General features: G+C 37.2%; 1 protein-coding gene across 3 annotated transcripts in view; it reads left to right on the top strand.

Annotated features, from left to right (window-relative positions):
• Positions 1 to 22,742, top strand: part of ZSWIM8 (zinc finger SWIM-type containing 8) — a 76,208-nt gene that overhangs the window by 5,272 nt on the left and 48,194 nt on the right. For all 3 annotated transcript variants that reach the window (XM_026711050.2, XM_026711049.2, XM_026711048.2), the window contains exons 2-5: positions 6,409 to 6,562; positions 8,191 to 8,285; positions 10,200 to 10,372; positions 14,516 to 14,623. In XM_026711050.2, the coding sequence (XP_026566835.1) occupies positions 6,409 to 6,562; positions 8,191 to 8,285; positions 10,200 to 10,372; positions 14,516 to 14,623 (530 nt within the window). The remainder of the gene's footprint in view (positions 1 to 6,408; positions 6,563 to 8,190; positions 8,286 to 10,199; positions 10,373 to 14,515; positions 14,624 to 22,742) is intronic.

The raw sequence follows: 22,742 nt of genomic DNA, 5'->3' as shown, positions 1-22,742 counted from the left end.
TAATTTTTTGCAGGGTGTGCCAATATGAAATGAATTAAGACTGGAGAATTAAGATTGTTTTTAAAATAAAATACTCCTTTGTAGTTTAATAATCCATTCCACTTTACACACTTATTTTTTTCCAGGAGGGAAATAGCTTTATAAGTTGCTTAATTTCATGATTTGAACATGTGTTAGAATGAAAAACACAAAAACAAAATATAAGATAAAAGTCAGTTTTGAGAAAAGCAAGGATAGCACCAGTGTTTTTCAAGAGGACACAGCTAAATTGCAATATTTAATGAGAGGAGAAAATTAAAAAGTAATCATAGTTACTGTTTTCAGTTGACCCAGAACATCCTGGTATTGGAAATCCCTCCCACCTCAATATATAAATGCTTGCCTAATTTTTTTAAACTGTTAATTTTTATTTCCCAAGTTATATTTCATGTTTTAACATTAGGTTTGTTTTTAAATAACGAGTTTTTTATGATGAAAATGTAGAAATGTGTAGAACTTTTTTCAAAAATTTAAAGGATAAGATTTAATTTGTATTGGTTCTAAGTGTTTTTTTAATCAGGTTCTGATTATTCTTTTGAGTATAGATATTTGGTGTGAAAAAAACCAATACACCAAATGCTGATTTTTCTAATTATTTGTTTCAAAATATTCTTAAGGTATCAATTCTAAAATGCCAATGTTTGTATGTATAATATAAACATTTTTAGAATGTTTAAGAGAAAAGATTTTCACTTTAGCCAACAAGGAAGCAAAATAAGGTTTAGGGTATTGTGAGCGGAACCATAAAGGGAAAGCAACATGACTGAACACATGTATTATCTATGAAAACAAACAAAAATCTGAAATTCTGGAACTCTTCACAGATCCTTCAGACTATTGTGCATTTTTAAACTCCCTTGTGAAGTAAGACGGTAAGAACAAAAGTTTGGAAATATAGTTAGATTGATGGCATGAAGATTCAATAAAATTGTCAATATGATGTTTATACTGACATTGATTGCATACTAAAAATAAATTTAACAGAAAACAAGAATTAAAAATAAGAATAAAGCTGTCAGGTAGAAATTCACATTTTTTCTTTTAAAGTTCTTACAATGTTTTTTTAAAAAAGGTTTTTCCCTAAGGAATAGAGTAGTATTTTTTTTGTTAACTTGATAGTAGGCTAGGCACAAATTAATGATTTAATGTAAAGGTGCTGACTTGACAGTGGTCTTCTCTGTATCTGTAAACAGGGAGCAGAAGCATCATTGTAAGTAGAATATTAATTGAAGGGTTGAGTTACCATAGGAGGCATTTAAAAGTAAGAAGTGGCACATGGGAAATGTTGGGAATGATTTTTTAAAATAACAGACTTAGCTAACTTTAAACTGTATTAAACCTTTTTTATTATGATTTTCTATATCCAGATATATATAAAATAAATTAATGAATTAATTTGGCTTTGGTTAATGAACTTTTAAATTGAGTTGTTATTGGCTTATATATAGATTCAAAATTGTGTTTGGATATAAATAGCAGTAGGAGCAGAGAAGTTTTACACTCCAGTATTACTCTATTATTTTATCTGTCTCAGATTTGTGTTATTCTACTCTGGCCACCCTCCAAAAGAAAGCACAAGTAAATTGCTCCGATGATAAAATTTGCTGTCAGTGGAACTTTGCCTATATTATTTCTGTGATGTTTTTCAGTGTAGTATAAGAGTCAACTAGTGCTTAGCTTTGCATCAAATAATAAAGCTCTTTGTATGTTAAGAGGACTGAAGTAGTTGAAAGCCTTATAAGAAATGCATATTTATAGTATATCTTGAGTCTAAACTACTCACGAGAATCACAGCAAAAAATAGCAATATTACAGAGAAATATTTACCTTTCCAAAAATGATTTTCAAAGATTTATATGGGGAATGGCAAATATAATTGCCTCCATGTGAAATGAGTGATATATACATGGAATAAATACATAAATAAAAATACATAGAGGGAATGGCTGCCCTAATGATAAAGTGACCATAGCAATGAAAGCTTAATTTCCCCAAACTATTCTGGTTAAATGCCTAATGACTGTAATGCCTGACACAATTTGCTTTTTGACATGATTCTAAGAGTAAAAGTCCCAGAAGTGCCTTTCAAAAGGCAACTGAGTTTTCTTTGTTTTTTCCTTGAAGTCTTTGCTTCTCATCTAAGAAGTTTCTTCAGCGTCTTGAATGAGAAGTGAAGGATCTTCAAAGAAAAAACAAAGTCCAGTTGCCTTTTAAAAAGCACTTTTCGGACAACCATGACCTGGATGATTGAGAATCTCCCTAGATACTAAAGGTGAAAGAGTATTTTCTGCTTGCTGGGTGCTATTGGAACATACTTTCAGATAAATTAATTGCCAGTTAATGAAATCTGTATTATTGATACACCATGACACTTAAAATGTTTTCTTTTTTCCAAACAAATACCCCCACTATAATTTCAGAAAGGTTAAAAGCAGAAATATCACTTAGAAATAACACTAGAAATAACAGAGCAGCTGAAGGTACTACCATATATTACAAGTATATTTCAAACATTGTGCTGAATTGCTTTCTGTGAATTCAGCCATAGTGCCCTAGAAATACAAGTCGCCCAGCCCGACATGCTAGAAAAACAGAACAGTATTTTGGGACTGAGTGAACGGGTATTTGAATAATTCAATAAATTTTATTTTGCTTTCAGATAAAAGCATTCATATGGGGGTATTACATCTTTTGTTGAAATAGAAATTTGCTCTAGTGAGTTGATGGTTTTTGATGGGTAACACTATCAGGTGCGAGCAATATGGGGAAGCACTTGCTGAGTAAAGTTTTGATACTAATATTGTCTACCATTTAATTATTGATTTGATACTATATGGAGAATACTGAAAAAAGCAGTGGTGCATGGAGTTGTGCTCATTTTGAAAGCAGATGATAGCTCTGCACAATTTTCTTATTGCACATTGCTAAAAATTCTTTACCCCACAGAAAAAAGAAGAGCTTGCAAGAATGAAATGGGAGGATAATGATGAGGATAAGGCTAACATTTCATAGAGGAAAGAAAGCACCGGTAGCTTTCTCAGCATTATTGCTGAGAGGGCAAACAGTTTGAGAAACAAGTGCAAGAATAATGAATTGCTATTTGCAAAGGCATCACTAAGGTTTGTGAAACCTTGCAAAATACCCATCTTGTTTCCTTTCAGGGTAAGCAACATTACACAGTGGTGCAAAAAAAATACAAGAAAGAAGTAAGCTGAAGATACAAATAAGGGACAAAGTTCGACTAAAATTAGTTTATGCCACTTGCTGTATCACCATACCCTTCTATGTAACTTTGTAATTTTTCTACTATGTCAACACATTACTTTTTTTCTTCAAACTTCTCTTTTTGAGAATTTCAAGAGGTTTGATCAAATACAATTTTGTCTTCTCTCTACCAGTTCATTATTTCATGTATTCATTTTAGTGTGATTCTCATTGGCTTTCCCTGTCTGACCCACCTCAAACATTTCACACACACTATAATCTATATTCATTCATTACCCATTCATTCTAGTAGGAAAATTCAAAACTGAGAAGAAACAGACTTATTCATATGAACAACACATAATTAGAAAATGTATCAAAGTGCTAATTACATTTATATAATTTTTATTGATTATTCTATTTAGGCTCTTTTTTATAATGTTTTCATGGTCTCTCCAATGAACATAATGGACAATGCTGTGGATTCATTGTAAGGCAATAATGCCCTACCCAATCAAAGCATTTTTAGAGGGTGGCATATTCCCTGTCTATCCAAGATTCATTATTTGTAATATCTGCAGTTTAAAAACTTTGCACATTGATAGGAAGACAGGCCAAAAATGGAAGTATGGAATCCAAAAATTGAGAAGGATGAAAAAAAAAACTCTAAAGAAATGTGTTCAGAATTGACAAATGGCATAGATGTATAAATTTTAAGACCTAAGATGTACAAATTCTAAATCTAGATGTAGTATGAAATTTATCATTGGTCTTACATCCTTCCCTGTAGTCTTATTTTACACATTCCTGATACAATAGTAATTTCCTTTTAACAAATCTGGTGTTCAGAGCTATGTTAAGGTGTGGTAGTTGTGTTCTGACTTTCCTCACATCTTGGACAGGCTGTGCTCTTCCCCCCACCCCACTTCATAAATCCTCTGTGTTGTTCCCGAGGATTGCTTCAAACGTCTCTGTTTTTTTCTGTTTTTTTTCCAGGGTGACCACTTCTGTTCACGTAATTACAGTAGGGGCTCTAAGTGGCTAGATTTATCCTCTGCTTTATGTAGGATACTTTGGTTTTTCTTTCCTTTCTTTGCTTGAAGCCTGAATGTTCTATTTCAGCATGCAGCTATTTCTCTTTCCACTGAAAATGTAGTTTAGTAGGAGTTGTTTTCTTTTGGCTCTTGGCAAACAACATATTTGCGTGTGGTTCCTTGATAAGTGAGGCATTTATAGCGGAGATTGTGGCTACAGTATATCTCTAAACCACTGCTGTGTGTCTTGATTAGTTCATCGTTATCCATGTTGTCCAAATCATTTTGTAGGCCACTGATAACAGGAAAGCAATTAAACTGTGATTTGAAAAACCGCATATACTGACTTCCCTCTTCTTTTAGGCATGGTAGATCTTTTCAGAATTGTCCAGGTTTGACTCTCATCCTTCGTGTGGTGTGACAACTTGTTCCTTTCCACAGGAGTTGCTGAGATTGTTGGTTTTTTAAAAACACATTTTATAATTGATAAGATACCAGTAATTTGACCCTCATTCCTTCTCCTCTGCCTCACCCCAGTTTAAATCCCACATCAGTCTAGGCACTTTCTGGGCTTGATAAGCTGAGCTGCAGTTTGTGAGAGGTTATGCTTTTAAATTAAAGTTAGTAAAAGAGCTATCAGACTTTTTTTTTTGTTCGTTTGCACCATAGATAAACACAATTGTCCTTCTACAGGCCCAACTAACTAGCCTGTTGAACCTGAAAACTAAAAATAAATTTGGCTATGTATTTCGGTGTGTTTATTATCTCTGCTTTAAAAAAAAGGAGGGCCTTTCAACAATAAGGAAAAATGATTTGGCTGACTTGTTTCACTTGTTCCCATTTATGCTCCTTGAAGCAGCACAGCTTCATCTGTTTCAAGCCTCCTCTCCGACAAGTTCATTGAATACCCCAGCCCTACCTTCTACCTTGGTGTACCTACTTGAGAAGTACTACTACCACTGCCGTCTTTTAGGGGGTGCCCTTCTCCTAATCTGGGTCTGAAAATGGTAGGATTCCTATGTAGGTTTCCTTTTCAAGAAATAAAATGCAAAACTGAAAGGGGAGATTAAATCATTTCTATAATGCATGCTCCTAAGGTTGTAGCATGAAGATGTATGTCTATAGCTTTTAAGGAAATAAATTGGTTTTGCATAAACAAAAGCAAATACTAAAAGAAACAATTTGTGGACTTTGATTAGCAAAAATACATCAATTTTCCCAGTAAACCATAAGATTATGCTGATCCACTATAATTAGTGATTTCAGAGAAATGGTTTTCAAGTAATATATCAATTCCCAAGAAATTAATAAAGTCAATTGGAAAGCTAAAATTATATAGAATGGTCTACATGTACAGAAAAGTAAAAATTAGATAGGATAAAACTTCTAGTATACCCAAAGACTAAATAAATTAAAATTTAGCACAGCATCTGATTAAATTAGTTATCTGTACTTAGAAATAATATTTAGATTTTCCGAAGCACAAAATATTTTTCTCTTAAGGAGAGAGCCTTGCATCTGCTCTCTAACTAGATTGTGTTTAGCTTTTTTATGTTGCAGCAACAGAATATTATCTGGATCTAGACTTATATAAAATGTGTACTTCTCAGTATTCAAGACTGATTAGTAAATGCTAACTGAAAAAAGAAAAAATAATACTACATTTGTAATTTGTTTAATTTCACAGTTGGGGAGTAATTGATAGTATGACTGATGAATGTAAAAGCATATTCTAATTTTCAACTTTTCCTTAGTATGACTTGTGTTGCTTGCTTGATTTATCTTTAATTTGGTAGGAGGTTGACTAAACAGACTAAAATGTTTTGTCTCTGTGTTAGAGGTTTTTTGTTTTTATGTCCCGTAGATGATGTTCAAAATCACAGTGATTTTATGACTATGCTATTATAGTATTGGTTTATATAGCAAGTGGTTTATTGAAGACAAAAGGGACTATTCAATACTTTCTCTTGACATATTAATCTTTATGAACATTAGGACTGCTTCTTATAGTTTCTTATTATTATTTTGCACTTAGAAAAGCCAGGAAGTTTTTTTCCCCCTTTTCCTTAGTTCTTAACGATAAAATTCTGCAGAATTCAGATAACTTGCCCAATACTCTTCACTCCTTTAGATGGGTCGGTGATCCCCTTGGTGGAACTGTCAGCAAAGCAGGTGGCATTTCACATTCCATTTGAAGTAGTGGAAAAAGTCTACCCACCTGTGCCTGAGCAACTGCAGCTTCGCATTGCCTTTTGGAGCTTTCCAGAGAATGAAGAAGACATCAGGTAGTATCCCTTATTAGTTTCTTTAAAATGGGCTTTGCTTTGACTTCTTGCAAACAAGGAGAACGTTTCAGTTTTTACAAACTCATGTTTAGTGTGGACAACAAATTGGTTAATTAAATGAATTGAGCATAATGAAAAGCCTGAAATTTGAACTTAATAAGCTGAAATAGAGGAAATTTTACACCTGTGACATAAAAAGCTTTTGATACACAACTTTTGTGGTGAACAGTTATGCTGTAAGCCAGGGGCCCTCAAACTTAGCAACTTTAAGACTTGTGGACTTCAACTCCCAGGGAGTTGAAGTCCACAAGTCTTAAAGTTGCCAAGTTTGGAGACTTCTGCTGTAAGCTGTCCAAAGTTGTTCAAAATGAGATGGGCAGCAAATTTAATAAACAGTGTAAATCTATCTTTTTAAAGGACATACTATTCAATTAGGATTTAGACTTGTGTGACTATTTTAATCTCTGTATTGATGCTAAAACTACCAAATCCAATGATTTGTTTTTTTGAAATTACAACTGTCCAAGGTTTGGTTGATTTGCAGTGGTATAATGATCCATGTAGACAAATAGTTAAATCAGCCCAGCCTTCCAGACTCTGCTGGGTCTTCCTTAGACTGGCAGCCCGGCATTTTAAGGTTGGTGGGGGAGATCTAATCTCATTTCTCTCCTTTGTTATAGTTTGTGTTGGTTTAGGGGGACTATTGCTATTAGACTTTCTATACTCTGCAAACTCCAGGAACTGGGAGTTTAAGCCATATGGGTTGGGTCTCTTTTAGCTGATTTCTTCTAAGTTTGTTTCTCCAGCTGCCAGAGCTTTTCTTTATTCCCCACTCCTAGTGGAGGAGTTTTCAACAATATTATCAAGCGTATGCATGCATGCACGTACATAGCTTCTAGTTGCTGATTTTTTTCTCCCCTAGCACCTTTGGGTTCCTTTTCCCACTCCTATTCTTTTCCCTCTTAACTTTTTTTTTCATCTTTTGAAGTTGTCTTCTGATATTCCCAAAATCAACTCGACCAGCTCTCTGCTTTTGAGGTCAGCAAGCAAATTCTCCATTTGAAACAGCTGCCTTTTTAAAGAGAATAGCTCCCTTTACTTTTCTTATGCTATTAGGGGAAAGGAGGCAGGAAGGATTCTGAACTCCACAGCTATTCCCTCACAGTATATTAGGCACATGGAACTTTTTGGAGGAGAAGGCTAGGAAACACATCTGCTTTTCATGCCTAATTAATAACCAACCCATAATATATCCATTCTCTTGTAAAATGAACAGATTTTTATAACTTCAGCCTAAAATCCATAGCTTTCAATCTATCATTGTCCATGTTTTAATTTTAAAAGATTAGACCGCATGTAACAGTCTTGAGTTGTATATGCTTTTCAATTTTGTCTAGAAAAGAAATGGTTTTGTAGGTTTAATAGTTATATAGAAGAGACGATTTTACATTGCAAATTGTGACCTGCAATTAAGAACCTGTATATGATGAAATTCCCTCTCTATTTAATATAGCCTTTTTTCACTATGACATAATCTTTGATAATTTCTGCATTGTCTGGAATGGAATGCACTGTTGTCAGTCTCCATTGAAGATCATTCTAATAATAGAATGATTTATTTCTTTTAGGCTATATTCATGCTTGGCAAATGGCAGTGCAGATGAGTTCCAACGAGGCGAGCAACTCTTCCGAATGAGGGCTGTTAAAGACCCATTACAGATAGGTATGGTGTTTGTATCTTACAAACTGGAATTGGCACCTCAGAGATCAAAGAGTCTAATTCCCTTGCTTAGTTCAGGGTCTGCTCTCCTTTACTTTAACCCTAGCCCTTACACTGCTGTTGAAAATCTCATGTCAGATGCAAAAAATATCTGAGGCAGACTTTGATGAGTATTAAACTTATTATACATATTTGAGTATGCTTGAGTCAGCAAATATAAAGTTGCACTCTATCATGACAGCCTTAGAACTGGCTGGGGAGACATTTGTGAATTCTTCCTCTCTCAAAATGACAGAAAGGAATGAATTATTTGGATCCTCTTTGAGTCGGGCAAGTCTTAATCTATGTAATTAACTTAAAATATTTTTTGCTGACACTGTTAAATCAGTTTAAATATTTTTGCAATTATTCCAAATATGGCTACTCCTAGGTCACTTTTTTACTTTATATTTCATCTCCCATGTTCATTTTTCTAACTTTATTATGTGACTTAAACAGTTTTTATTTTTTCATTCTTGCTAAAGACTCTATTTAGAGCATTGTCACTTTGTAACCCCAAAGCCTTGGATCAAGTTTTTGAAACCATTCAAAGTTGCATTTTTAATAGTTGAAAAAATGGAAACCTGTTAGATACATGATAGAAAGCATATTGACTATATTGAATTAATTCCATGTAATAATAGTAGCATATAGTTTTAAGTAAATCAGATTTAATTTTTGTTTTAGGCTTAACAATATTCTGGATTAAATTCCCCATCATAGACAATACTTGCTCCATTTAGAGCCTAGTAGTTGAGGTATACAAACAAGCCTCGCAGAATGGTTGCTGATCTGCATAGGCTGATAATTGCTTTAATTATTATACCAGTGTACTGTTATGTTTACTTCCTGTTAGCCTAGGTCAGGGCTGTCAAACTCATGGCCTGTGGGCTGGATGCGCCACACACTGGCCATGCCCAGTTTAGCAAAGGGGGAAAAAGTCATGATACGTCACAGGATGCCGCTGTGATGACGCAAGTTTGACACCCCTGATCTAGGTACTTTTAAGTTGGGGAACCTGAGAAATTAGGACCCTTTACTACTACATGAATGTAAAGCATTTTCAGCTTTGAAGAGATACTTGTATGTTTGGAAGCTTTAGTTACAGATGAAACATGTCTACTCCTTGAGAACATTAAACGTGTGTGTGTTCTACAAGGAACAGTGTGTTCTATCACAACATAAGGAGATAGTTTCATCCATGGATTTATTAGACAGCTTTGAATTAAGCATTCATTTTTCTTTTCCTTAAAAATTGAATAGAGCTATTGTGGCCTACACTGAACAGTAAATTTTGGCTTAGTATAGCATGAATAAATGTAATAATCCTGCAAAAATATCCACTGGCTCATAGACCACATGCATTCTGCCTTGTTACATTCAGATAAAGATAATGGCTTAAAACAATTTAATAATGTTTTTAACAAGATTCAGATAAATTGGCTGAAGAGTTTTTCACCTTCAGTCTCTGGTTTATATGTAATGGAAAACTTGCATTAAGTGAAAGTGAAATTAAACTGCAAAAGTCTTTTTGGGGGGGCCATGAACATTAGTCCAAGATTGTATTATATATTATGTGCAAACATGGGTAACAAATGTGCATAGTGCTTTAAAAAGGCTAATGTAGTAGTTTTCAATAGGAAGGATTTTAGTTTAAATTTAGATGAGCATCTTCTATCCAAATGCAAATTTTTACTATAAAACTATCATTTGAAAATAGTTGAAATATATTATTTGAATTTTTCATTGAAACTGGGAAGATTGAGCATTGCCGAGAATGGCCATTTAACTGAACAGTATTTCAATTATACATCTGAGCTATATTTTCCTCTGCTTCAATAATTGCCAGACCATAACTTTTGTCCTGCTCTCCAACAGGTTTCCACCTGAGTGCCACAGTGGTACCTCCACAGATAGTGCCACCAAAAGGAGCCTACAACGTGGCAGTAATGTTTGACAGATGCAGGATCACCTCATGCAGCTGTACTTGTGGAGCTGGGGCCAAATGGTGTGCCCACGTGGTAGCCCTTTGTCTCTTTCGGATACACAATGTAGGCTTTGAAATATGGCTGTTGTTTTATTGCACATATAACATACAAATCAAGTATTCAGTAATGAAAAGTTCTGCTGTTGATTTTAGTTTCTGTTTCATTAGTTGACTCAGACTTGAAGAAAGGTGTTTGTTTAATGCTGTTTAGCATAGAATTTTGAGACACAGTTAAATTGGAACAGTCAATGCTGCATGCTAGGTGATCTGCCTCAAAAAATCAGTAACTGATTCATGCTCTTTGATATGTTATGTCACTAGTCCAACACATGGAAGCCACAGGTCATAGCATCAACTTCAATGGCACCAAAACCCTAGCCACTATAGAAAACCCCAGCCACAGAATTATCAGAGAAGCCATAGAGATTGAAAAAAGACCTGAAAGCATGAATAGAAGAGATGATTCCACCAGACTGTCAATTATTTGGAAGCCTGCACTCACAAACAAACAAATCTCCACACCACAAGCCAGGCAAACACCTGGGCACAAACAGACCCCCCCCCCGATACCTCCAGCTCAAACACACTCCAACCAGGTACCCAGATAAAACCTAGCTTCCTAATAAATGATAGCCGTCCATTTACTCAGAGCCAAGCCGCACTAAAAGCCTCCAATACAGGAGCACAATGTTGCCAACCAATCAAGACAAAAAAAGCCACAAAACAGACAGAAGATATTAGAAACACCAATCAAGCAGAACACAGCAAAGTCCAAGACCAATAAACACAGACCAAGACTCCCAACCAATCCGGATGAAGAAAAAACCATTCTGGCACATCAATAGGCTAGCCCCAAATTTAAAACAGAAACGGCTGTGAAAGTCTGACTCACAGATGAACATAAAACAGAAGCGATGATGATAGATGAGATTCTGTCGAAACGTTGCTAGAACTTTAAAAGCACAACTATAATGACGTGGGAAAATACCCGAACAAAGCTGAATACCATATATATATATGATAAGTATTGAGCAAAGGATTGGGGTTCTGGATGGGTTCCATTCCTTAGGAAGCAGATAATAGTTTGGGGATGCGTTTAGATTCATAATTGTTACTAGACGTGGAGATACCCATGTTTCCCCGTGTCTTATTTTCCGGGGATGTCTTAACCACTTACCTTTGGAACCAGGCTTCCCATGCCCTGATACTTGTGCCACTGCTGCAGCTTGTGGCATAATGCTGTGTGGCTTGTCGTGACAGTGTCTCCGCTCATACCAGGAGGCAGTGTGGCACATCACACTGGTGCCACCACTCGTGGCAGGAGGTTACATGGGCCATTGTGCATGTATGAGTGGCAATACCAGGATGACATGGCCTCCTTCCATGAGTGACGGCACTGGTATGACGTGCCATATAACTTGCTGTGAATGGTGGCACCGGTACAACTAGCCATGCAGCCTACTGCAAGTGGCAGCATTGGTGCAATGTGTTATATGGTGTCCAGCCGCAAGCGGCCACAGAAGAACTCGTGCACCAGTGTGACAGGTGTTGGGAGGTAGGAGGCCTCGCTATGGTCTCCTATGGTCTAAGCGGATGCAGGGCGTGTGGGACAGCTCCACTCTCCAACCATAGGTTGATTTTTCTGTATGCACCTTGTCCCACCTTGTACAACCAGACAGTGGGACAGATTCAGCGGAGTCTTAACTAGGGCTTATTTGTGGGGTAGAGCTTTATTAGGTGCACATGGAAAAATCAAGCTAGGGCTTATTTTCAGGATAGGTCTTATTTTCAGGGAAACAATTATTTGTGATTAGAACTTAATTGGACAGAACAGCCTTATAACAATCATATTCTGATAGTCTCCCAGTGTATTCACACTGTATAGTGGGGCTGTCTTCTAAAATGGTCTGTAAATTTCAGTTACCTAACATAGTTAATGTGGAATGGTTGAAAGAATATTATGTTGCCCCTTTCACAAGCTTCCAGTCTGTTTCTGGCTTCATTCCTAAAGGATAGGTAACCAGTGTCCTCCAGAAATTTTCAGCTACAACTTTCATATGATTCAGTCAGCAGATGTTAGGGGAAATATAAAAAGCATTTAACAGATTAACAGAGTTGGAAGGGACCTTGTAGGTCATCTAATCCAACCCCCCGTCCAAGCAGGAGACTCTGCACCATTTCTGACATTTGAAAGAGACCAACATACATGAAGGCATATTTCCTTCTGGTTGATTCTTCACTTCTATTTCTGAAAGCTTCCTTCAGGAGACTGTATGAATTGAAGAGAGATAGGCGGCTTCTTACTAAGGACATTTATTTGTAGAACACTATTATCACAAAAGTTGAAAAAAGAATTTTTAGGTGCCTCGTGGCCCCTGCATTATCCCAGCTATGTTTAGTTCTCTTGTATCTAGTTAACTTGGATTACTTTGTGATATTTTATTCCTTTTGTTTAAAGTAATGTTGCACTCTGTATTCTTCATTAGTCTCCTGTTCAGAACGCTTCATGTTGGAAGTAAATTTGAAAAAATAAAAATACACCAATATAACTGCAATAGAAAACATTTTTGTGTCTGCAGGTAATGGGATAGGCAGGCTTTTTTATTTATCTAATAATAAACGTTGTAAATACTGTATATGACTATATCTGGGTTGAAGATTGATTTATTATGTATATATAATATCAGTTGCTTTAAAAAACAGCTCTTGGGTAAACTCTGTTTAGATTACAAAATACACACGAAAACTCATTAACCTTTTTTGTAGAACAGTTTTTTCTTCACTGGGAAGAAGAATTGGACAAAATTCATTCTACAGATTGCAGTTTAAATTTATAGTTTTGCAAAATCTTTCTTTGATGGTTTTAAGCAGCTTAGGAGAATCACATGAGGGATTTGGACAAAAATTGTTGAAAGGACAGATATTATTTCAGTTAGCCACAGTTTTCAAATGAATAACCAGATCAAGAGTTTCCAAAACATTATATGGACGCTTTGTAACAAAAGTTGGTTTACTTCATTTTTTCTCTAGATACATTGGAAACAACAAACAAAAGATTTTTAAATGCTCAATTAAAAAAAATCCCATGACGAGACGTCTGGGATCCTCTGAATGTCAAGAATGTTGATTAGAACATAGATTTTTATTGCAAACTGGATGGCCAATGCTAAATTTTGTGTTAAAACTACATGAAGGAAACTGCTTTTAGCCCATTATATGTTAATGCAGAACCAAATTTCCAAATTGTTTGGGGGAATGCACCATAAAAATTTTCTTAATCTAATAACAAAATGACTACCTGTGTGGAGTAAAATAACCAAAAGGGATTATTTTGATGCTCATCTGATGGAAGTCATGATATAACAGATCAATTTTGTGGCTTATGAATTTTCAGTCTATTTTTGTTAACATGTTAATCAGCAATTAATAACACATTGCTGCTCCTAGAGTACTTCTGAGCTCCATGCATCCAGCTAGTCTTCCCTTAAAGACAGGCTTCTTAACGACAGTTGGAAGTTACAACAGCCTTGGAAAATATACTTTACAGACTGTAAAGCTAATGCTTTACATTATTTTTTTATATTATATACATTATATATTTATATTTATATTTATTTATATAGATATAGATATAGATATATATAGATACATACATACATACATACATACATACATACACATACATACATACATACATTTACATAACCATTGTAAAATAACATACTACCCCCTCCAGTTAAGTGTCTGCATTTTGGGCATTTGGTAACCAGAAAATGTATTTATCACCAATTGTAGTATCCTGCAGTCACATGACTGCAATTTGTGTAGGTTTTTTGCCGTTTCCACCAGAAAATATAAAAAAAATGCTTATTGGCTAGGCTGGTTTTGCCTAATGACCATGCCTTTTGCTTAACAACTGCAGTGAATCAGAAATACAGTTGGAAAAATGAGTCAGGTCACATGGTGACCTACCTAATGACTTATGACCAGAATTCTGGGTCCAATTGTCATAAATTGAGGACTATTGTATATGTTGCTCTGATTCATAGAGGCATCCTTACCAAAGCCTGATTTTAATAAATAAACACTACATATATTCAAAAAATGTCTTCTTATGCAGCTTTATCTGCCCTTGGGAGAATTATTTAACAATAAACATGACATTCTGTTAAAGAAATAATCTTCACATTTTTCCTTCTATCTCTAGGCATCTGCAGTTTGCTTGCGAGCACCTGTCTCTGAGTCCCTGTCTCGACTACAAAGAGATCAGCTGCAGAAATTTGCACAGTACCTCATCAGTGAACTCCCTCAACAGGTAGATAACAACAAAAAACAGAGAGCAAATTATACTCAATGGATGCGTTTTTATTTAATTCTCTTTTGAAAATGTTATTCCTTGTGTGCTAAAAATACAGATGAAAAGATTGTGTTCTTTCATGCTTTTTGAATACTATTTGTATGCTTTAGATTTAAGAATTTTAGTGATATGAATAAATTGCCACATACATGTGGTTCAGTAATTTTGATAAGAAACCTGTACAGATTTTTTAGTTAAATTTTTCAAGTTTAACATTTGTATAAAAATGTATAAAATTGCACAAAGTATTTCCATTTTGAAATAATTGCACATTTTTACTAATCTTTTCATGCCAAACCAGATCATGAACAAAATTTTGGGGTGAATACTTGCATAAAAGGCAATTCAGAATGAAATCATGTAACGTAACCAGTGACCAGAAAATGTAGAATATTCCACAATAAATTAAATAAACTAATGCAAGATAGGAACAGCATTAATTGTTTAGGTTAGAAGCAACTTTTTAATTCCCTCCAGTTATATAGGAGTGATTAATGAAAGCTTCTAAGGCTGTTACTGCTTTTCAGTATGATGTTTCTAATCCATAGTCAGCTATTTCTTTCTTGTCTTAGTTTTTGGCTTCTGCTCCAAGAATAGTTATGATGAAAGGAACACACTGTTTGATTATATAAAAGTAATTACTTGTAGTTTACCTACTTAGAAAAAATGTTTCAACAGAAAGTAGGCAGTATAAGCTCAAGGCAATGGCTCAGTTGCATAGTTGCAAATAAGTGTTTCTATACCATCAGGGATCCTTTCTTTGCCCCTTTCTGTGTTATCTCTGCATGAATGCTCAACTGAAGGTACAGGGAGATTAGCATTCTCTGCAGAGTGTGTTTGTTCTGTTTCCAGTTAAAAAGTGTCTTGGGAGACACTACTATGAAGAGCATTGGGTGGTATTCTCAAGCCTTCTAGTGTAAATGACGGGTGCTCACATTTCTAGTTAGAGGTGCAGAAGTAGCCATATTCTAGTAAACTGGTCTTGGTGGAAACTATTAACACAACTGCTTGTTATTATTTTGTTTACAAAGTATAGTTGTAGAAGAACTTGCTTAGACAAATAACATCTGCTGTATATCAGTTAAGGAGTTATGGTGAGTGGCTTAGGTCAATGTTATTTTTTATTTTAGGTGGAAAGCTCATGTGAAAAGAGATATACCCTGAGAAATGAGGTTTTAGACAGTTCAATGCTTTAAAATTAAAACCAAATTGAAGACCTATTTATATACTAACAAGCAGTGAATATAACTATTTTAGTATAAAAAGAAGAGCAAGGCTTTCTATCCCTACAGCAGCCAGCTAGGTTTCTGTAAGAAGCCTACTCTCTTGTGCCTGTTCCATAGCAACAGCCTTGAGAGGTGAGTCTCTCAGATATTGTCTCAGGTACTGAAGCTGATTTTGAGTAATATTAATTCCTTATGCATGTATCTAACCTTCTCTGGAAACCTTTCAGAGTAATTCTTAGCAAGCGTTCTGTCCTCACTCCATGTTACTCTGTGTGAACTGCGACATGCAGCTAAACTCACCTATCCAATAAAGCAGACTGTGTGCATAGATCTGGATGCTTTATTAAAGAATAGGGTGGTGAAATTGGGGAGAATATAAATATATGCAAGAAGAACCAAGATACAAGATAAGCAGTATTGAGTTGCTGCTGAACATAACAATGAATAGATACAAGTAATCTAAATCTCACCAACGATGCTGTGAGTGTGTGTGTGGGTTGTGGGTTTGTCCTTGGATGAACATGTGCCACAGGTTAGGCTGGGTTCTTCTTTATGCTAAAGGAAAATGGAGTCTGGCTTCCCAGCATGCACTTGTTTTGGGAGTGATGGTTGATGGATAAAAGGTCAGCTTCAACATTATAGATTGATAAAATCTATGGTAAATCTATGAAGGAGGATGATGTTTTTAAGTTTTATGTTGTATGTTTTATGTGGTTTTGTTTGTTGTTAAAATAAAAAACTTTTTAAAAAAACATTATAGATTGATATTTGCCCCTCCAGCCACTAGATGGGGCTAGAGAGAAACAACAATATATACACAAATTATGTGCTGTGGCATGTCACTCCCTGCCTTGGTATCAACCGATACCACTATTTAAGGTATGACAGCAACTTTCACACCTTACCATTAAATTGTGTGAAGTAGAATGGTTTCATATGCCCGACTTCCACAAATATCTTATTAGTCTTGTATTACGCTCCCCAAACCTATTCGTACTTGATTACATTAAATGGTACAATGCAAGCAGTTTTCTTTGCATTTTAATGTCCATTCAGTTTAAAGCTATGTCTTCTTAAGAATTCTTCCCTATTCCTTTCTACTTTTGCCATCCTTAATAATTATAACCTAGTTAACACCATAATGTAATAAACTTGGTTACTCCACAGTTCACCTCTGCTTCATATTGCTTATAATCAAATTAAAAAACAGACTTTGCAAGATGTCAATTTCTTTCACATAACCACATCATACTATCTTGAAATAAGGGCATTGAGCCCATCTCCTGTTCAGTGAAAATTAAAGCATCCTAGCAAATGGTTGTCACCCTTTCTTTCAAGGCATCCAGGGAAGGCAATCACACTGCTTTGGATAATTGGTTCACAATTGAATTGCTTTTATGGTTCCAGTAAGCTTTTATCTAATATTTAATTAGGATGATTTCCTGTTATTTAAAATCTATATTAATCCAAATTACTCTATTCTTTACTCTAAATATAAAAAATAATATAGTACAAGTCTTGAGTTTCATTTGTGTGACATCCTTTTATGCGCTATTTGAGAGTTGTTGTTGTATCCATTGCTGTTTTTTAGTGATCCTTCAATATTTCTTAGAATAGAATAGAATGAGCTGGAAAGGACCTTGGAGGTCTTCTAGTCCAGCCCTCTGCTGAAGCAGGAGAACTTGTACCATTTCAGATAAGTAACTGTCTAGACTTTTCTTTAAAATATCCAGTGATAGAGTGCCCACAATTTCTGGAGGCAAGCTGTTCCACTGGTTAATTATCCTCACTGTTACTGAAAATAAGACCTAGCCTGATCTTCATGCCTGTGCCTAATATAAACCCTACCCCCAAATAAGCCCTAGTTAAGACCCTGCCCACTTAGTCCAACCGTCTGGTTGCTCATGGCTGCAATAGGGCAGGAGGGTGCATGGCATTGCCATGAGATGAAGCCAGGCAGGTGACATCTGCCACACGCGCCCCGGACCCGCGCACCTTAGGGCCCCCCTCAGCCAGGCCATTCCCCACTTGGCGACCTCCCCCTGCCTGTTCAATGACCCAACTGCCTACCCGCCTTTTCCTTTTCACTCCTGCCCAAAGTTGAACTGCCATACTACGAAGGATGGGTGGGGATGGCTCAGTCCCCTTATCCGGTTCCCCTCCTTTGTTTTGTAGCCAGGGGTAAGTGACAGTGAAAGTCCTAGAAAACTTTTTTATTATCTTTGACTTTTGTTACAAGTCTTTGTTCATTCTGAGCCTTTGCTTTCCTGACTTCATCTTTGCATGTTCCGGCTATCTGCTGACAGTTAGCCTTAAGTTAAGTCTCTTTATAGAGGCTTCATAGCCTCTTATCTGCTGATCATTTTTATCATCCTTTTTGAATCTATTTGAGTTTTCGGAATCATTCTCATTCCTAAAAATATAATGCTTAGAACTAGACACAGTACGTTAAATGTGTGACCAATACTTGTTGGCTTTTTTGACAATATTGATAAAGAATACAACTATTCAACGGCTATCTAGTATTTAAAAAAAAACTTGAAGGCCAAATATTCTGTTCATGAGTAGACATAAATACATGCTTTATTCTTCAAAATAAATAGCAAACATGAAATTACATCAAATGTACTGCCCCATTATGGTACTTTCTTTAAAAAAACACGCACAGAGTGATGAATGGTCTGGAACGCATCTTTTATCATCTAAGTGCTTAGCAGGGGGAGTATCTTATCTACCTCTTCATTTAATAATATAGTAGTCATCTTTCAGCACTTTATTTCATCTGATTTTACTGTCTTAAATATTTTGCAGTAGGTTGCACCATGTTTTACTTAATCGTAATAAAATCTTGTAGCAGTAGTTTAAGAACAGATCAGGATTAAAATATTAAATGAATTTAACAATTAAAATGCTACTATTCAAAAACTCTGGAAAAGTAGCAATTGAGTCAGGATTTCAGTTTTAATAATATTGTGTTGAAATATTTTTATATTGTGATTTAAATCTGTTTTGAAAAATCCATTATGTATTTGTTGGACAAGTTATAAAATCTTGTAATTAAATTTGAATAAAGTTCTGTTTCTCTTTTCTGTGGTTAGTTAGGTTAGTTTAGATTTAGTTACTTCTGTGGTAGTTACTTTAGATCAGAAGTTGTGGCCTAGCCTCTTAGACTATTCTCCACAAGAATGCTACTCTACGGAACCTGCCCAGAACAGATAAGCCCTACACACTGTGCTCTGTTTAGATTTCCCTCCTTTTCCATTTTTAGGAGTCGGGGGTTTCTATATGTCTTTGGCTGTCCCTACCCCCCCCTTTTAAAAAAAAACTTCCATTGTCATTTTAAAAGAATACTGCTGTTTTTCTTACTTATCTAGTCCTTGGTTGTTTTCTGTGAAACAAGCCCAGATAAGGAAGAAAATACAACAAGCTTAAGTCATTGAATAAAATTGTGGATTGATTAGTATTCCTAGGCCTGGCGACTAAGGGTCACTAACTAGTACGCGCATGCAATGCTATCAGAGCTTGAAGTGATAATTGCTTTGCAGAAACCTGAAACAGAACAGCTCCTCCATGGATACTGATGTTCCCTTCTGTGCATGAAGGTGACTTATTTCAGACAGAAATCAATTCCCATGTTTGAGCTCCCATCAGCTACCTGCCAAAGCGTATAAGGTGGGATGCTTATTTATTCTATAGAAATAAAAAGCATATGTTTTTTTCTTTTTCAAATAATAGCAAAAAACAAAAGTTCCAGTTTATCTCAAAAAAGAAAAGAACAAAATAATCAAGAAGACTTCTTTCTATTAATGGAGCATTTTCAAAAAAAATCCTTGTCAGTTAAAGTACCTAGCTAGCTCTAACTACTTACATTCTGAGAAAGCATATTTTACAATCTATTCCCAATTCCCCTTTGAGAATCCAAGGAAATTTTATACAGCATGATGGCAGTTTCATCAAGAGGGATAGTAAACATTTAAAGTGGTTTCTTTGACACAACGGATTATATGGGTATCCAGAGCCTCTACTCTATTATAGATTAAAGTTTTCAGGAGAGAAAACAGTAGTCAATATGTGCTTATGTTAACTTGCTCCTATGCTCTTTTTCCAGAGGAGTAGAAGCGCTATGTAAACCCTATTGTATATCTATTTTCTTTGCAGTTCAGAACTTCCTCCAAACTAATCTCTCACAACTGTGGCCATTCTTATTGAAAAGGACTGTGGAAATAGGCCTCACCAGTGTGATGGTCTCTGTATGTTATTTTATTTGTTGTACCCTGCCCCCTATTATTTTTACAAGTAACTCAAGGCAGCGATCATATCCGCAACACTTCTTTGTTATTTCCCACAACAGCAATGGTGTGAAGTGAGTTGGGCTGAGAGAGAATGACTAGTCAAAAGTCACCCAGATAGCTTTCATGACTAAAGCAGGTCTAGAACTCTCGGTCTCTCGTTTTCTGGGCTGGTGCCTTAACCATTCTTACCAAACTGGCTCTCTCATAATCCCTACATTTGGCTAATGCCAAACAATGCAGGTAGTCGTCGACTTACAGCAGTTCATTTAGTGACCATTCAAGTTACAATGGCACTGAAAAAAGTGACTTATGAATGTTTTCACATGACCATTGCGTCATCCCCATGGTCATGCAATCAAAATCCAGATGCTTGGCAACTGACTCATATTTATGATAGTTGCAATGTCCAAGGGCAGAGGCGGGCAAACTACGGCCCGCGGGCCACATCCGGCCTGTTGGTCTGTCCAATCCGGCCTGCCCCTCAAAAAAAATAGCTGGGCATGGTGTATTGCCCTGTGCCACGTGGCCCCCAAAGCTGCAAAACAGTGCGGAGCGCTCTCGGGGTAGGAAAGAAAAGAACTTTGCAAAGGCCTCGGCTGGGAGTTCAAAATCACCTTCGAGTGTGATCTCTCCGAAGGTGAGTCCTCGCCGATCCCCCTTTTTTTCCGGGGCTTCCAGGCTTAAACTTTGCACAGGCAAAGCTTGCAGGTGGGAGCGTCTTCCTGCCGAGGAGCAGGAAGGGTTCCGCCCGGTGGGCGGGCGGGCTGATTGGAGCGGGCTGCTTGGAGCCACCTAAAGCTAGGGCGCTGCTGGTAGAGCCTTGCCCTGCCTTGGTGCCCCGTTTCCCGGCTCGGCGGTCCTGCTCGGGCGGCACTTTAAAAGCCTGCTCCCAGCACCCGAGCAACTTCCCAGCAACTTTTGGCTTCCTTTTAACTCGCAGGCGCTCGTGCCTGGCCCCGAGCCGCATGGCGGAGGGGAAGCCCGGAGTGCCACCGGGTCGCCTCCTCCAAGCAGCCCGCCTGCCGGGCGGAACCCTTCCCGCTCCTCGGCGGGAAGACGCTCCCGCCTGCAAACTTTGCCTGTGCAGAGTTTAAGCCTGGAAGCCCCGGAAACCTGAGCAACTTCCCAGCAACTTGCGGCTTTCTTTTTCCTCATGGACGCTCATGCCTGGCCCCAAGCCGCGCAGCGGAGGGGAAGCCCAGTGGGCGGGCTGCTTGGAGGAAGCGACCCAGTGGCGGTCCGGGCTTCCCCTCCTCTGTGCGGCTCGGGGCCAGGCGCGAGCGCCTGCAAGTTAAAAGGAGGGGCTTCCAGGCTTAAACTTTGCAAAGGCAAAGTTTGCAGGCAGGAGTGTCTTCCCACCGAGGAGCGGGAAGGGTCCTGCCCGGCGGGTGGGGCGGGCTGCTTGGAGGAGGCGACCCGGCGGCACTCTGGGTTTCCCCTCTGACGTGCATTTCCCCTCCAGGGCCAGGCGTGAGCGCCCGCAAGTTAAAAGGAAGCCGAAAGTTGCTGGGAAGTTGCTCGGGTGCTGGGAGCAGGCTTTTAAGAGCTGCGCCCCAAGGAGCAACTGGCGGCCGGAGCGGCCGGGACTGGCAGTGGCGGCGAGGGGTGATCAACAACACTGTTCTCATTAAAATACGTTAATACTTTAATGCTTTTTCCTGTTTATGTTTGATATGTACTGTTGACAAATGCAGTTTTTTATATGTATCGTATCTTGTGCTGACCCGGCCCGTCTGTCAAATTTTAAAATGCGGCCCCAAGTTTGCCCACCCTGTCCTAGGGTCATGCGATCCCCTTTTCTGACTGACTGACTGACAAGCAAAATCAATGGGGAAGTCAGATTCACTTAGGAACCATGTTACAAACTTATCAACTGCAGTGCTTCATTTAACAATTGTGGCAAGACAGGTGGTAAAATGGGGCAACATTCACTTAATTACGTTTCGCTTAGCAACAGAAATTTGGGGCTCAATTGTGGTTTTAAGTTGAGGACTACCAGTACTGAAAATTTGAGGAAGTATACTTGTACGCTAAGAATAATTTTGTAGTAATTAGCAGAGGATAGCCAATAATTTGAGATATGTTTGCCATCTTGAGCCATTTATAAAAATAATAAAGGTGGGATACAAATAGATACATTATCAGGGTTTTTTTTTCCTTCATTGCAAAATTAATATTCCTAGATTCCTAGTGATGAGAGCTTATTCTACAATTTCTTGCCCACATGTGGTGGTAATATTGATTTCATACTGTTCATTGACCCATTGACATTTGGGAAAGCAGAGAATATATCTGTGACGGCTCTGATCTACTTTGCCTTTGAGTTTGCCTTTGATTCTTTGCCTTTGATTTTGAAACATCTTTCTAGGATCACAGCTGTCTCCACTAGATCAGCAACCACCTCAACAATTTTGTCAATGAATGTAGAATCTGATTTATTCTGTAGCACATTTATTTGACAATATACACTGCTCAAAAAAATAAAGGGAACACAATGTAACTCCAAGTCAGTCACACTTCTGTGAAATCAAACTGTCCACTTAGGTAGCAACACTGATT

Source organism: Pseudonaja textilis, chromosome 4 (assembly GCF_049901715.1).
Source record: "Pseudonaja textilis isolate UNSWEBS1 chromosome 4, rPseTex1.2, whole genome shotgun sequence".
Classification (NCBI taxonomy): Eukaryota; Metazoa; Chordata; class Lepidosauria; order Squamata; family Elapidae; genus Pseudonaja; species Pseudonaja textilis.
Note: the sequence above shows the minus strand (reverse complement) of the source record. Positions and strands in the feature narration are given on the sequence as shown.